The sequence below is a fragment of the Elgaria multicarinata genome, chromosome 3 (assembly GCF_023053635.1).
Source record: "Elgaria multicarinata webbii isolate HBS135686 ecotype San Diego chromosome 3, rElgMul1.1.pri, whole genome shotgun sequence".
NCBI lineage: Eukaryota > Metazoa > Chordata > Lepidosauria > Squamata > Anguidae > Elgaria > Elgaria multicarinata.
In genome coordinates this window covers 39,171,408-39,187,126 of record NC_086173.1, presented here as the reverse complement: position 1 = coordinate 39,187,126, position 15,719 = coordinate 39,171,408, and the positions used below count along the sequence as shown (strand labels likewise).

Sequence of the window (15,719 nt, the reverse complement as noted above, 5' to 3'; positions counted from 1 at the left end):
ACTAAACATACTAAAAGAAGGAAATCTACCACCACCCCCAACTGTTTTCCTCTGGACAGGTCCCCCTCCCTTGTTGAGAAAGGGAGAATAGCAGCCATTATTTTTGTTGCCACATTTGAACAGTGCTTCTTTGGTTTGATTGGCTAAGTGAGATGTATTTTCTTCTACCCGGCCAATCAGTGTGATAGAAGGGAGGACAGGTCTCCAGCGGCCTATTTAAGCCCCTGTATTGCCTTCGTTCCCACTAGCTGCCAGCATGTCTTTAGCTGCTCAGCTCTTAAACCTGACAATCAGCTTTTGAAAGCTGCTGACCTTCTCGCAGGGATGGGAAGGAATTTTCTTCTATCATTGCTTGACAGTGGGTTTTTATCTTCCTCGTTAAATCTCCCCTCATCTCTCTGAACTTGGGTGGGAGCAGCTTTAGATGGAAATGTGATTGTTGTAGGTTTATGAAAATGTTTTGTTAACTGTTGTAAATTTGGGCCTGGGTAAAGTGAGACCGGAATGGAGAGGGCAGCTAACTCTGTAATTCAACAAGCCAGCAGAAGTCTGTTTGGAGCATGAGGGGTGGTTGGACTCCCAGATGGGCTTAAAATGACCCTAAGGGTGCAATCCTAGACAGAAAAAAGCCCAAGAATACTGGGAGGTTGTAGGACTCCCCACCCATGCACCCCGCTGCCTGAACATGCATAGGATTGCCCCCTATGAGAGTTTAGATCTTTGAGTTGCGAGTTTTATTTTAACTTCCATGAATCACTGGATTTTATTCTTACTGTGAGCTGACAATATTTAAGTTGGCTAAATTCCACATGCCCTCACCCAGACTGGGGAGCCGTCAGATAGATGAAGTGTTAGGGCTGGCCTCTTGCTGCCTTGTGACTCTGCTTGCATTGCCTCCATTTAGGAAGGGCCATAATTATGGAGTGGCTCAGGTGACACAATGTTGCTTGTGTTGATCCCAATGTTTGCCGTATTCACTTTCAATAAAGCTGTGGCCTGCTGAACATCCAAGTAAGTGGTGCTGCTCTTCCTTCTGCACCCTCTCTCAAAAGAATATGTAGTGCAGAAACACGGGCACTGGATACCTACAGTCAAAGCATTGCAGAATATGATAATAGTACAAGCTTGTACATGCCTACTACTCGTAACTGAGCCCCATTAAATTCAATGGGACTCCCTTCCACATAAGCGTGTATAGGACTGCAGTTTCAATCTTCCAGCACTAGCTTACAGTGTCTGATCATTAAGAGCATAATTGATATGAGTATCTTAATATGTATTAGCTGTCACATTAAATTGCTGCAGACTTTTGACTCCTTAGAGAGGGTTCCACTTTCGGTATATGACCAATTTTAGTTGACCTTGGAAGACAGCACAGGTAGACCTTCCTGACTTGGGAAGGAATAGGAACTTGTAGAGTGACCATATGGAAAGGAGGACAGGGCTCCTATATCTTTACGGCTTGCATAGAAAAGGGAATTTCAGCCAGTGTTATTTGTATGCATGCAGCACCTGATGAAATTCCCTCTTCATCACAACAGTTAAAGCTGCAGGAGCCCTGCCCTCTTTTGTACCTGGTCACTCTACGGAAGTGGGCAGGGCTCCTGCAGCTTTAACTGTTGTGATAAAGAGGGAATTTTGCCAGGTGCTGCATACATACAAATGACACCGGCTGAAATTCCCTATTCAATTCAACTGTTAAAGAAACAGGAGCCCTGTCCTCCTTTTCATCTTGTTTCTGATACTGCACTGAGCTTGACTTGCTAAATTAAACAATTAACTTGCCATTGCCATTCTGATACTGTTACCACCACCCCATGTTTAGATTGCTTTTGGGAGGGGCGGTGGATTCAAGAAGTCCATGCTTGTGCACAGTGACACCTTCACACACCTGCCTCACCATCAGCAGGGAACAGATTAGGGCAGGGGCAGGATTACTTCAAAGCAAAGCGAGGGCCTTTCACTGCTCCCTCCGTCTTTATACATAAATGCCTCTGAGCCATTTCTGGGGCTCAGGAGTGTTTTTAAGAAATTAAGGTGGCTGCAGGCCGATGCTTTCCTCTGCAGCAGGCCCATTTGGTGGTGGTGCCCAGGCCATTTTCTCAAATTGCCAAATATCATCAGGGGCCAAAAAAGGCTGCCAACCCTGGATTAGGGTGAGCAGATACAAAAGAGGACAGGTCTCTTGAACCTTTCATAAATCATTGCAGAGAAAAGGGCATTTTGGTAGGTGTAGCTTAAAGGGCAGGCTACACCTGTTGAAATTCCCTCTTCTACGCAACTATTAAAGGTGCAGGGCAGGCATCCTGCCCTCTTTTGCATCTGGCTTCCCTATAGCTGATGCACATAGCAATTTCAGGTGAAATTCTGGAAGGTGTCAAGCACTCATTACAGTTGAATACATCAGCCCTTAGTATGGCCCGTACACACTTCCCATGGGTAGGGACATTTTCCTTTCCTATTCAAGATTAATAGCAGAGAAGCAGCTCTACTGCATGAATTATACTTAACTTTTTCACACAAGGAGGCCTCTGGCTCAGTCTAGCACTCCTTCCGAGCACCTGTCTTTTCAGGCGGTGTCCCTTCCCAGGCCTGGGGGTGGGTGTTCTCTGTATCCCACAGATGATGCTCTCATGGTAGTCGCACCTGAGGTAAGGTGAAAAGGAGGCTAGAACCTCAGGCTGGGGGTGGATGGGAGGGAAATCCAACCTACCTGGGATCTCAATCTGGCCCTCTGGAGTTCCCCAGATGGGTATATGCCCCCCCTTTCCTTGACTCCCCCACTATTTTCCCCAAACCACTGATTCTTTGGAGGCTTCCTGCTTTGTGCAAGTATTTCTCCTTATTTTAAAAGGTTGAAATTACTCTCTTAAAACTTGGTTACTGCAGTAAGAACTGTAAGTTAAAGTATGATGGTATTTTGGCCCCATCCCTTTATCCCCGCCCTCTTTAGCTTTCTTCCCTGCCCACCACTGGAATATGGCCCCCAAGAAGGTCTCCAAAAATGGATTTCAGCCCTATCTTTTGGCCCTGGGTTCCAGGGATGGGGGTGTCCACGGTTCCATTTCCAAACATGTGCTTGGCCTATATATATAATATGACCATATGGAAAAGGAGGACAGGGCTCCTGTATCTTTAACAGTTGCATAGAAAAGGGAATTTCAGCAGGTGTCCTTTGTATGCATGCAGCACCTGGCAAAATGCCCTCTTGACCAGATACAAAATTAATTCTTGTATTTAAAAGTACCATCCCATTGATCATAGGATCAAAGCCTCCTCTTAAGGAGTTCTTCTTGGGTACTCCTTCTTAAAGCATTCCAAGCAAGAGCTCAGATACAAAAAAAAAAAAGGGCAGGGCTCCTGCAGCTTTAACTGTTGTGATGATGAGGGGATTTCACCACAGTCTGCATGCATACAAAGGACACCTGCTGAAATTCCCTTTTAAATACAACTGTTAAAGATAAAGCTCTTCCAGAACATTTGAGAACTACAAGTTCAATCGCAGCGTTTAAAGCTCAGCTAAAAACTTTTCTTTTTCCTAAAGCTTTTAAAACTTGATCTTGTTCTGACTTTTATACTGTTAGTTTTACTCTACCTTGTGCCTGTTTGGTGCATTCTCTTCCCCTCCTTATTGTTTTACTATGATTTTATTAGAATGTAAGCCTATGCGGCAGGGTCTTGCTATTTTATTGTTTTACTCTGTACAGCACCATGTACATTGATGGTGCTATATAAATAAATAAATAATAATAATAATAACAATAAGGAGCCCTGTCCTCCTTTCCATGTGGTCACCCTACTATATAAGGCAGCAGACTAAAGGCCCTGATAGCATCTCAAAACTGAGGTTGAAAGCTTGGGTAAGGCTGAGATATTAAAGGGTTGCTGCCAATCAGAGCAGGCAGGTGTAGGTTCTTGGTTAAATAAGTCAATGCTTTGACTCATTCAATGGCAGCCCCTTAAAAGGAGGAGGAAACAATCAACGAAAGAAAAACCTCTCTAAAGCTTACAGCATGCTTGCTTGGGGAAAAGTCCGATTGAAAGTGGAACTTGCTTCCAAAAAACATACCCAGGGCAGATCCACACATAGCCTTCGGGACACCCTGAAGGCGCTTTGGGGCGTCCCGAAATCAATGATGCGTACCCTACCTTAAGAGGAGGAGGCCCTTCGCGGGGACGGGATGAAGACTTGCCGCGCCCAGCGCCTTCGCCGGGCAATCAGCTGCCCCCCCCCCCTGCTGTTTCCCTGGGTGAGATGTTCCCTGGGTGAGATGTTCACTGCCGTCCACCTACCCGCCAGCCTCCTTTTGCCAGCGAAAGAGCCACCCGGGCCCACCCGGGTCGGAGAGCTTGGCGGTAGGGTACACATAATCGATTTCGGGACGCCCCAAAGCGCCTTCAGGGCGTCCCGAAGGCTATGTGTGGATCTGCCCCTAGGGTTGTGCTGTACATCCTTTCAATCTCTAGTCTGTTTCAGTATGCCACTGAAATCAAAATAATAAAGAAAACTGGCTAAAACTGTGCCTTTATCCATTTATGTGTGTTTTCTCTCCCACTCACCCCCCCTTCTTCTTCTTCTTCTTTCCCCTTTAGAACGCAACTGTTCATACTTCACACACTTTGTCTCAGGAGAGAGCACAGAGATATTTCAAGTATCAACACAAAGAGGTAAGACAGAAATCTCACTGTTACACTGCAATGCACCTCATGGAGGGACTCAGTCCAATTCAACAGGTGTGGGGCAGGGGAGTGCATATCCCCGGCAACGATGGGAAAGGGACCACAGGCTGCAAAGGGAGAGCTTCCAGGAATACTCTGGGAGACCTGGGGGCCATTTTGCCCCAAGGCCACACTCTGTGAGGCACCTCTGAAAACATAAGATATATATAGCTCAGTATTGTCTATCCTGGAATGAATTTCAAAAGTTTCAAACAGGAATCTTTCCAAGCTCCACTGGGAGACAGTAGGGATTGAACCTAGGACCGATGGCATGCTTTTTTTTTTTTTTTTTTATAATTTTTTTTTATTTTCTACAATACTAAACATACACATTACATCACATAAAAAAACCACACAACATACTACATAATTCAGTTGAATACAATATCTTATCTTAATAACATAATCAATACACCTACAGTGCACCCCCCACCACGGGATCTCATTCCTGATTCCAGAATCTCATACTTTCTTCTGCTGGTGGATTCCCACTCCCTTTAGAAAATACAAATATTAGGAACTGTTTCCAAATTCCTTCAAAATCATTTGATTTAGCTATACCTCTTCTCCATTTAATATTACTTGTTAATTTATCATTAATAGCTATATCCCATACTTCTTTATACCATTCTTCAATAGAATATTCCCCTTGTATCTTCCAGTTCCTAGCTATAATTAATCTTGCTGCAGTCAACAAATTCGTTATCAGTTCCTTAATTTCCTTTTTACATTTAAAATCTTCTTCAAATAGCGACAGCAATGCAACTTTTGGTGTTCTTTCTATCTTCGTTTCAACAATTTCTTCAATTTTCAAAAACACCATCTTCCACAGTTTCTGAACATAGTTACATTCCCACCACATATGCAAATACGTTCCTTTAACCCCACAACCTCTCCAACAATTTTCTGTTTGCTGATTGTTTATCTTGTTCAATCTAACCGGAGTTAGGTACCACCTCCATACAATTTTATAATAATTCTCTTTTATTCTTACTGACATATTTCTCAACGCTCTTTGTTTCCATATTCCCTCCCAACCCTGTTGTCCTATTTGTACCTTCAAATCTGTCTCCCAAACCGTTTTACCCGAGTTATCCATTGTCCCTTTCTCCACCAATATTCTATATATTTCGCTCATCAACCCTTTTAACACTGTTCTTTTCCCCCGGACCGATGGCATGCTAAGCAAGTGTCCTACCACTGAACTATGGCCCGTATCCAAACTCAGCATGAATAAATGTGACAAAAAGGACTACAGACCACCACCACCATTCCCACACCAGTCTTGTTGGCTCCAAAAATCAGATCAGTTACATAATTGTTCTTTGCAGCATCCCTTATTACCTGCTGAGTCCCACTATGGTGTGGATCAGCTATGGTGTGGATTAAGGCCAGCGTCAAGTTAACTATTAGTCAACGGTGTGCTTGATTGACATCCCTCCCTCTCTCCCCCCCTCAATCCTCCTGCTGGTATCCCATCAGCCATTGGAGTTCTGCTGGTTGGACTAGAGCAGCAGACACTGCTTTGGTAACTCTGTAGTTGCTGAAAATAACCAACTGTGCATGACAAAATAGTCAACAGTGCCCAACAGATGACATGATAACCACTGGTTGTTCAAATAATCAGCTCTGCACAGCATTGGTTGGTTGTGTTGGTTATTTGAGCCGAATAACCAGCCGTGGTTTGAAAAAGACCTGACAGATGACACAATAACCCATCATTGACTATTTCACCCACTGTTGGTTATAGTATTGTCCAAGCCTAGTCGCTGTCGATTCATTCACTGGAGATGCTTGAAATGCTCACCTGTCCATCACTTTTCCCTGCACTCCTGGGCAAGGGGGAGAAGAACTCCACCTGTTGCACATCCACCCCTAAGACAAAGCAGAGAGGAGTGAGATGCAGGACTAGTGCTGCACGTTCTACCTGCCTGAGGCAAAGGACAAGATAGTGTCCATGCACACACTCAACACACCCACATACCCCATTCTACATAAAGAAGCCAACTAGACTGGTAGTTGAATCTTCTTTCAACACTGATGAAGGGATCACGTCCTCCGCTGCATTTGAGGGCAGCAGAATAGCTTAAGGAGTCCAGGGCAAGCTATGGGACAAACTCCGTGGGGTCATCGCAACATCTCACCACCACTGGCTCACTGCTCTGCCTGACACCTGCTTGTTGCAACATGACAGCAGGGCCAGATTGCACCTTGTGAGCAGAGCAGCCCATGTGCGTGTGTGCGCAATGCCTTCTGGAGCTAGCTACTTCTCTGCCTGCCTGCTTAATGACACTGCCTGTGACACATTGCGAGAAGACTGCAAGGTGAGACAGAAAGACAGCCCAGGCCAGCAACAAGCAAGCATTGCTGCCTCACTCTGCCTAATGATAGGGCCAGCACTGATTATCGCCCTAGATCAAGGGTCTGGCTTATGAGTGGCTGATTAACTCGCCTGTTGGCAGAGCTAGAAATATGGCAATAGATGCCACGCTCAGCTGTTTGGCTCTCTCACTTCAGATACAATGCGATGTGTTCAGCAGTACCATTTTGTGAGCATGAGGCAAGCAGTAAGACAATTGCATTTTGCATACTAAAACAATGTGTTTTACGCCCTGTGGAAGTAGTAGAAATCCCTAGATATTTTTTGCCCCTACCCCATATCACAGACATTTCTTTCAAATGTTGCAAAATCTGATTATATATGTCTGTGATAGATAGATAGATAGATAGATAGATAGATAGATAGATAGATAGATCGATCTGTGATATGGGGTAGGGGCAAAAAATATCTAGGGATTTCTATTACTTCCAAAGGGTGTAAAACACATTGTTTTAATATATATATATATATATATATATATATATATATATATATATGCATAAAAGGGTGGATATTTGTGCTCCTTGCATTTATTAGCCATTTGCACACTATTAGACTCATCCATTTGATCTTTAAAAACACATCTCTCTCATTATTATTCACTACAGAGGAAATCCTTGGAGTATACCGCAAAAAAAGGGAGGGGAAGTGCATGAACATTTTTTAAAATGTTCAAAAGCAGCTTAAATGTATGTCAGGCTCTCCCACATGGCTTCAATCTGTATCACGGCTGAACAAGATGTGACAGCAGCCGTTTAAACACACAGGGAACCGCCCTGTTGGGTAGAAAGGGAAGAATCCAATGTTAACAGCGAAGGGGGTGGGGAGGCGAGGAGTGCAGAAACTTCCCCTTTCTGATGGGCTACTTGCCACAGTGCTTCTCCCCGGGTGCTTTTCTCCTAGCTGAGATCACTTCCAGTACTAAAGCTCAACTGAGGAATAAAACGTTGAGGAGAGAAGCTGCAGATAGATGGGTGGGTTCTGCTCTCTTTACCTGTGTTCACTTTTTGCTATTGAAAGAATGTGGGCCTTCACCCCTCCTTTCCATGTGAGAATTGCCCTTGTATCAAGCTTGGTTCTTGGAAGAGAATGGAAGTGAAAGTAAAGAAAATTGTGACGAGACTGGCAATCTGAAAACACAAACTGGAGAAAACGTATTTGCTCTTCAGATTTGCTCTTCTGCAAAAATTAGTGCACTTCTATCGGAGACAATTGTGATTTCTCCTAGACGAACGAATGGAGAAGAGGAGAGGCATTAGGTATCTGGAAATTAGTGCAATATGTAAACAAACCTCAGAATTATTCAGGTAGTGCAGTCTTCTCCAACCTGATGCCCTGCGGTATTGGACTACAACTCCCAGAATTCCCCAGAGAACCATGCTAGCTGGAGGATATGTGTTGTAGTCCAACACATCTGGAAGACACAAGGTTGGAGAAAGCTGAGTTAGTGTATTCACATACAGACACCTTCCTGATTCAGACACCGGGTTGGTTCCTTGACTCTGAAATGTGCTTACCCACTTAAGATTATCTACACAGAGCAAGAGCATCTATGTGAAAAGGTTAATCTGAGCACCAAAAAGAAAAACTGATAAGAGCTGAAAGTATGTCGACAGGGAGGAAAAGAGTGTCATTGTACCAAACAATATGAACCTCTCAAATTTCATATTTTGAAAGCACTTGGCTTCTGAACTCTCAAAGAGAAGAGTGTCACCTCTTATAGCACAAAGAAAGCTTTGGAGTGCTTCCCTCTTTAAAGTGATAGTCTTTTCATTAGAACATGGTTTTGGTTTGTTTTAAAGTGGATCCTGCAACACTAACATGGCGGGAATGTTTGCAGAGATTCTCCACCCTTTTGCCTCTGTGTTTTGTCTTCACTAGAATACAGTATTTCTGCAGCCGCCATTGCCATCTTCAGTGTCGTCTTTTCCATCATCGGAACGATTTGTGTCCTCTTATCCTTCAGAAAAAAGATGGATTATCTCTTGAGGCCAGCATCCATGTTTTACACCTTTTCAGGTAGAACATCACGCATGGAGTATACGGATGTAAACGTCACATTTTGGAAGAATGGCATGGGGTGGGGATAGATGTGGTTGAAGGCCAAAATAATGTCGAGAACAACATGAAAGACTTGCCAAACAAGCAGACAATTACTTTTCCCCTGGGAGAGAATCATATATCATTCTCATAATTCCCCCTCATTATATGAGAGAGGGAGAACACATATTTGCCTCCATTTGTAAAGTTGCTTTGTCATCTTGTGGAGGCTGTGTGTGTTCCAGCATGCCCGAACATTTCAGGATGTGCTGTAGTTGTTAATTTAAGGGTGCTTCCAGATGGGGGGCTTCTAGTGCTACCAATCTAAAAGCATTGTGCAGCTCTTCCATCTTTTTCTCCTTAATGGATTTTCTGAGTTAAGAAACAAGAAATTGTGGGAAAGCACAGGAGGGCTATGATTGGAAGATGACGTGTTCTAGATTCCCCATAAAAAATTCTGTGAATGAGACGGGGCAAAGGCAAAATAAAAACTTAATCGGGAAGCAGCCCTAGACAGTCTTTACATTAAGAAAAATCACATTGGTTACCCGGGGCTTTTCTGCTTCCTGGTTCTTTGGCAAGATTTTTATGGGTTGCATTACACAGGAGGAGAGGGACGACAAGCGGTTTGAATTGAATACTTCCGCTCCGTTCAGTTATATTCAGACAGCACCATCTAGTGACGGATGATCCTGCTGTTTCCCTGCTATTACCACTTTAAAAGGGTTCTTTTTAGCCTGGGATTTCTAGAGGATTCAGCAGGAGATGTCCCAGTTGTTGACATCATGAAATCAACCCGAAAACGTCCATGAGTGGCCAATCCTGAGTATGCAACGAATCACTTGTTTAGAGGAGCCCCTAGTCTGTTGAAGGTAGCTAGGTCTGTGTGTGTGTGTGTATTACAATGTACTTCTCACTTGCCTGAGCAGATAGAAGTTTTAGGATTATACTTCCAAGGATTTGCCTTCCTTTTGGAGGGAGAAATCCCTGTAGAGTTATGGTGAGGAGTTTGGAGGTAATATTTCATTTATTTAAAAATAGACAAGTAGAGGAGTGGAGGCAACAGCTTAAGCGCTCCTACAAGTAGCAAATCCATTACCCTTCATCAGATCCCAGAGTAGCACCCCATCATTCTAGAAGACTTTCTGTCTTCTCTCTCCCTCGTTCTTTCTCATATCATTCTGTCTCAGAGTGCAGCTTCTTTTGTTCCATTTCATACACATACACCCCTCCTAGCATCTGCTCCCTTAACTGATGTGGGAACAGGGCTGTCACCTTCCCCAGATCCTGACAGGTTTCACACCATCATCCTCTGACAAATAGGGCATTTCCCTAGCCATATTGAACCATTGCCAAGTAATTTACCTGACAAATATATAGCCAGAATAGCATTCATAACTATAGGGGGTGTACACACGCCGCACACATACACACAGCATATGGAGAGAAAAGCTAACAAAAGCTGCTATATGCTACTAGCTCAGAGGCATGTTGGGGAACACAAGTTGGAGGATGCTGTTGCCCTCATGTCCTGTTTGTGGGCTTCCCAGAGGCATCTGGCTGGTCATTATGGGAAACGGGATGCTGGATGAAATATTGATTGATTGATTGATTGATTACATTTTTATACCGCCCAATAGCCAAAGCTCTCTGGGCGGTTCACAAAAATAGGCCTTGGCCTGTTCCAGCATGGGTCTTCTGATGTTCATACCTTACAAGAACCCTGCCTTGGCACTCCAGACACAGACACCCAACACCCTGAAACTGGAAACTTGGAAGACTCACCCGCCTTAGTCTTTCTATAGGCCATGGTGCCGGCCTGGGGGTGGGGGTGGGGAGGCTGCAGGCTCTATGGGTGGCATCTGTTTTTATAGGATGCTGGACGAAATAGGCCTTTGGTGCTCTTCTGTTCTTCTTATGTTTCGAGGCAATCAGAAAGACGGCCCTGAGATGCAGTGAAATCAAAAACCAATGGCGCTCAGTTGTTTTCATCTGTTCACAGCATTCCTTTTTCCCTCTCTCCAGGCTTGTGCATTATCATATCCGTGGAAGTCATGAGGCAATCTGTCAAAAAGATGGTTGACAGCGACGACACGGACTGGATAGAGTACTACTACTCCTGGTCTTTTGCCTGCGCCTGTGCGGCCTTTGTCCTGCTCTTCCTCTGTGGGGTTGCTCTTCTGCTCATCTCCTTGCCTCGCATGCCTCAGAACCCCTGGGAGACCTGTATGGATGCGGAGCCTGAACATTAAGTCCCTCCAGCTCATGTTGCCACTTCAGTAACATCATATCTCCCTGCCCCGCCCCGCCCCGCACCCCCAAAGGTCAGCTATATAGAGATTTTACAAGAGGCCACCGGGAGTCGGTGTAGATTGTAGATTGGCCGAAGAATCCTTGGGTAACACCTATTTATAAAAACAAAGGAGAGTTAAAACACAAAGTATGATTATTATTTTTAAAATTAAGTGTTACGATTACCAACCTTGACAACATTGAAAAATAATTGTGCCCTACTACTCAATGTAGTTGAGAAAGGGATGGTGTTAATCCAATTGAGTGAAAATCTGCAGTTAAGGGGAGATCAATTTTGTCCAATTTAGAGACCCATTCCCCAATCAAATAAGGTATGTGGCTGGGGAAACAGGAGGTCAAAGCCATATTCTAGCCACTGTGTACACTATATACTAATCTCCTCCTCCCCATTTGTATCTCTGGAGGGAGACTGGATGGGTGAACAACTGTAAATAATGTTACCACCAATTTGTGGAACATGTGACAGTATTATGAAAATAATAATAATAATAATAATAATAATAATAATAATAATAATAATAATAATAATAATAATAAAGATTTTGGATAACGTTAGGATGAATATGTTTTCCTGGACATCTTGCAAACATCTTGCTGCTTAATGTCAACTTTCATTATTATATTATAGTTCTCAAGTTCATTCACTGGTTACTCATTAAAATATTATGAATGGGGAAATGGTGGAGATGGTGAAATCATGTTTCAAAAGCAAATAATATTCACACGGTTGGAGGGCTAGAAGGGGTCTCATCCTTCTGACTGGTCCGTATAATCTACATTGGTCAGATGGGGTGCAGACCCATCCCCGCTCCCTGGCCTGATTGCTGCTTTACCATCGTTATTACCAACAGTAAAGCCACAGTCTAAGTTGTTCAATCCTGCACCCACCACCTCACTTCCAAGAGAGTACTTGGCACCACAGCAGAGAACTTGGCTACGACATATATGGCAGTGTTTTTTTTCTGGAAAGGGTCAGAAAGTGCTTTTTTTCTGGAAGCAGTTTAGTTTTTTCAGTGGAAGCAGAGACTTGGAAAATCATATAGCAGGGTTTTTTGGGGGGCACCTGCATCCCGCAGGCCATGGGGTGTGCGCCCCTGATCTATATCATGAAGAGCAACCCCATTCCACCAAGACAGAGAGGCCATTAAGGGAGGGAACAAATGCAGACCTTGAAGACATAAGCCTTACAACAAGAAAAATAGGTGTACCCTTTTCACACTTAATACCAGTTCTGGCTTGGGAAGGTATGTCAAATGGGGTAAGGAGCCATTAAGGCTCAATGGGGCTAGGAGATACACAACCTGCAAGGAAGAGGCACTATTGAAAGGAGTAAGACTTCAGATCAGTTGGCAGAAGAGTACATGTCTAACGCTTGCCAAAACTAGGGAGGTCCCAAGAGGCAACCAGGACCTGGACAGCGGGGCAGATAATTAGGTCATCTACTAGGGACAGGGTGCCAAGGGGCAAGTCATTTCTATAATTCTCAAAAGACAAAATACTAATTGATTGCCATCCACCACACTGTAGTTGCACGAGTGGCTGAAGCATCCCTTCTTCCAATCATTTATCAGTTGATAGCAGCTCATTGTAGCTTTGGGACATTTTGCCTGCCCATTATGGGTAATCATGTTGATTTGTGAGTGACCAGCCCCAATTTAGAGACAAGGAAAACTTGAGTTGTGGAATAAATGGGATGGATCCAGAATTGTTCCTGTACTAGTGGAAGAATACCGCTAGCAGAGCAAGACTTCCACATCCTCTCCTCCCCCCTATAGTCCCTGTGTGCTTCCCAAATCTCCTCTGGGGTGGGGGGAGAGGAAACCAAAACCCCATTCCACCAATGTTACCTTCCCATGGGTGGAGGAACGAAGAACAGTCTCAATGATAAGTGAACTCCAGTGACTAAAGACAAGACTGGAAGCAATACAAATGCTTCCGGTGGATGCATTTCACATAAATTAGGGGATCTGCCTCATCCTGGTCTCTGTAATCTTACCTGCCCACTCCCCTCTCCAACACCCATGCACACACCACTCGGCTAATTCCAGTTTCCATAGACATGTACTCAGATGTCACTGACCTGGTGAACCTTGTAGCTCAGATCTGTGCTGTTACCAAGATGTGGGAAGGCAAGGGACAAAAAGCTCTAGTCATGGATTTCACGCAAGCACATCCCACAACATGTGAAGTGATGGCTTTTTGTAATCACACTTCACCTTCCAGCACCAATTTCAGACCAGGCCTTAGTTGCTGAGTCATCAGCCAACAGCCATGTTGATGAGCAGAGAGGGGAGAAAAACAGAAAATATTTCATAAAGTCATAGAATGCAGAGCACATATTGATAGATGCTGTAGATCATGGCTGCCCTACTTGATAAGATAATTATTTGCCATTTTCAAGGGGAAATGGCAAATACTTTTGGAAACATGTTTACGGCTAATTATGTGAAAAGTGGGGAGAGTTGGACATCCTGGAATGGAATGTGGGGTGGGGGAGGGGAATTCTTCCATTAGATCTTCCATCTCTATCACCAGGAAACCACTCCATCTTGGAGCGGGCCTTGAGGGTTTGCACCTGGTATTGGGCCAGAGATACAGATTGGGGATGCTGCTGGTATACCGCCCACCCTGCTGTCCGGCATCCTGGCAGAGGCAGTCTCGAGTGTGGTGTTGGAGGAACCCAGGACGGTGGTTCTGGGCGACTTCAACTTTCATGCTGAGGCTGTCTCTGGAGCTCCGGCTCGGGACTTTATGGACTCCATGACAACCATGGCGCTGTCTCAGTTTGTCATTGGCCCAACACATGAAGCAGGGCATACCCTTGATTTGGCTTTTGCTCCAAGTTGTGAGATGGATAGTCTGAAGATTGGGGGGGTCCAAGTAACCCCATTGTCATGGTTGGACCATTTCCTGATGAGATTTGAACTCACGGCATTACTACCCTCCTGCAAGGGTGAGGGACCCATTCGGATGGTCCGCCCCAGGAGACTGATGGAATCCAATGGATTTCTGAATGCTCTTGGGGATTTTCCAGTGGAGAGAGCTGGTGATCCAGCCGAGGCCCTAGCCTCACTGTGGAACGGTGAGATGCGGAGGGCCATCGACTTGATGGCACCTGAGTGCCCTCTCCAGTCCTGTAGAGCTCGCTCTGCTCCTTGGTATACTAAGGAGTTGCAGTCAATGAAACAGGCTGGATGTCGGCCAGAGCACAAATGGTGCAAGACTCGAAGCGAAGATGACCGAGCATGCTGTGTAGAGCGCATAACTGCGCCTATTGCGTGGCAGTGCAAGCAGCAAAGAAGGCTTATTTTGCTGCCTCCATTGCATCCTCAAGTAGCCATCCAGCGGAGCTCTTCCGGGTGGTCCGGGGGCTGCTAACATCCTCCCCAGCAAATGGGGCCCTGGCCCCGTCGAGGACCCACTGTGACCTTTTTGCATCACACTTTGAGGACAAGATCACATCTCTCCGCAGCGAGCTTGACGTTGTTGTTAGTGCAGCTCCAGTTGAGGTGTCTGCCCGATTTTGTGGGATCAGTTCCAGTTATTGCGGCCTCATGATGTGGACAAGGTGCTTGCAGCAATGCGACCAACCACTTGCCCTCTCGATCCCTGTCCCTCCTGGCTTATAAAAGCAAGCCGAGGGGGTCTGACTGGGTGGGTCCAGGGTGTGATAAATGCTTCTCTCCAGGAAGGGGTGGTCCCTGCTGTCTTTAAGGAGGCAGTAGTGCGACCACTCCTGAAGCAGCCCACCCTGGACCCGATGGTATTAGGCAACTACCGCCCAGCTGCAAACACCCCTTTTTTAGGGAAGGTAGTTGAGAGGGTTGTGGCGGAGCAACTGCAGGCACTCTTGGAGGATACTGATTATCTAGACCCATTCCAGTTTGGGTTCCGATCTGGTTACGGGACTGAATCAGCCTTGGTCGCCCTGATGGATGACCTTTATCGAGAGAGGGACAGGGGGAATGCAACCCTGTTAATCCTGCTCGATCTCTCATCAGCTTTTGATACCATCGACCATGATATTCTCCTGGATCGACTCCGTGGGATGGGCATCGGAGGCACTGTGTTACAGTGATTCCAGTCCTACCTATGGGGTCGTTTTCAGAGAGTAGCATTGGGTGACCAGTCCTCGGCCTCTTGGCAATTGAGCTATGGAGTGCCGCAGAGCACCATCTTGTCCCCAATGTTATTTAGCGATCATTAGGGGATTTGGAGCTAAATGCCATCAATACGCTGATGACATGCAGCTCTATCTCCCTGTGAC

At 45.1% G+C, this 15,719-nt stretch overlaps 1 protein-coding gene across 1 annotated transcript in view; it reads left to right on the top strand.

Moving 5' to 3' along the window:
* Nucleotides 1-11,469, top strand: part of CACNG1 (calcium voltage-gated channel auxiliary subunit gamma 1) — a 29,521-nt gene extending 18,052 nt beyond the window's left edge. The window contains exons 2-4 of the mRNA XM_063123179.1: nt 4,594-4,668; nt 8,981-9,118; nt 11,165-11,469. Coding sequence (XP_062979249.1) covers nt 4,594-4,668; nt 8,981-9,118; nt 11,165-11,391 — 440 coding nt within the window. The 3' untranslated portion in view covers nt 11,392-11,469. The remainder of the gene's footprint in view (nt 1-4,593; nt 4,669-8,980; nt 9,119-11,164) is intronic.
* The last annotated feature ends 4,250 nt before the right edge of the window (nt 11,470-15,719 follow it).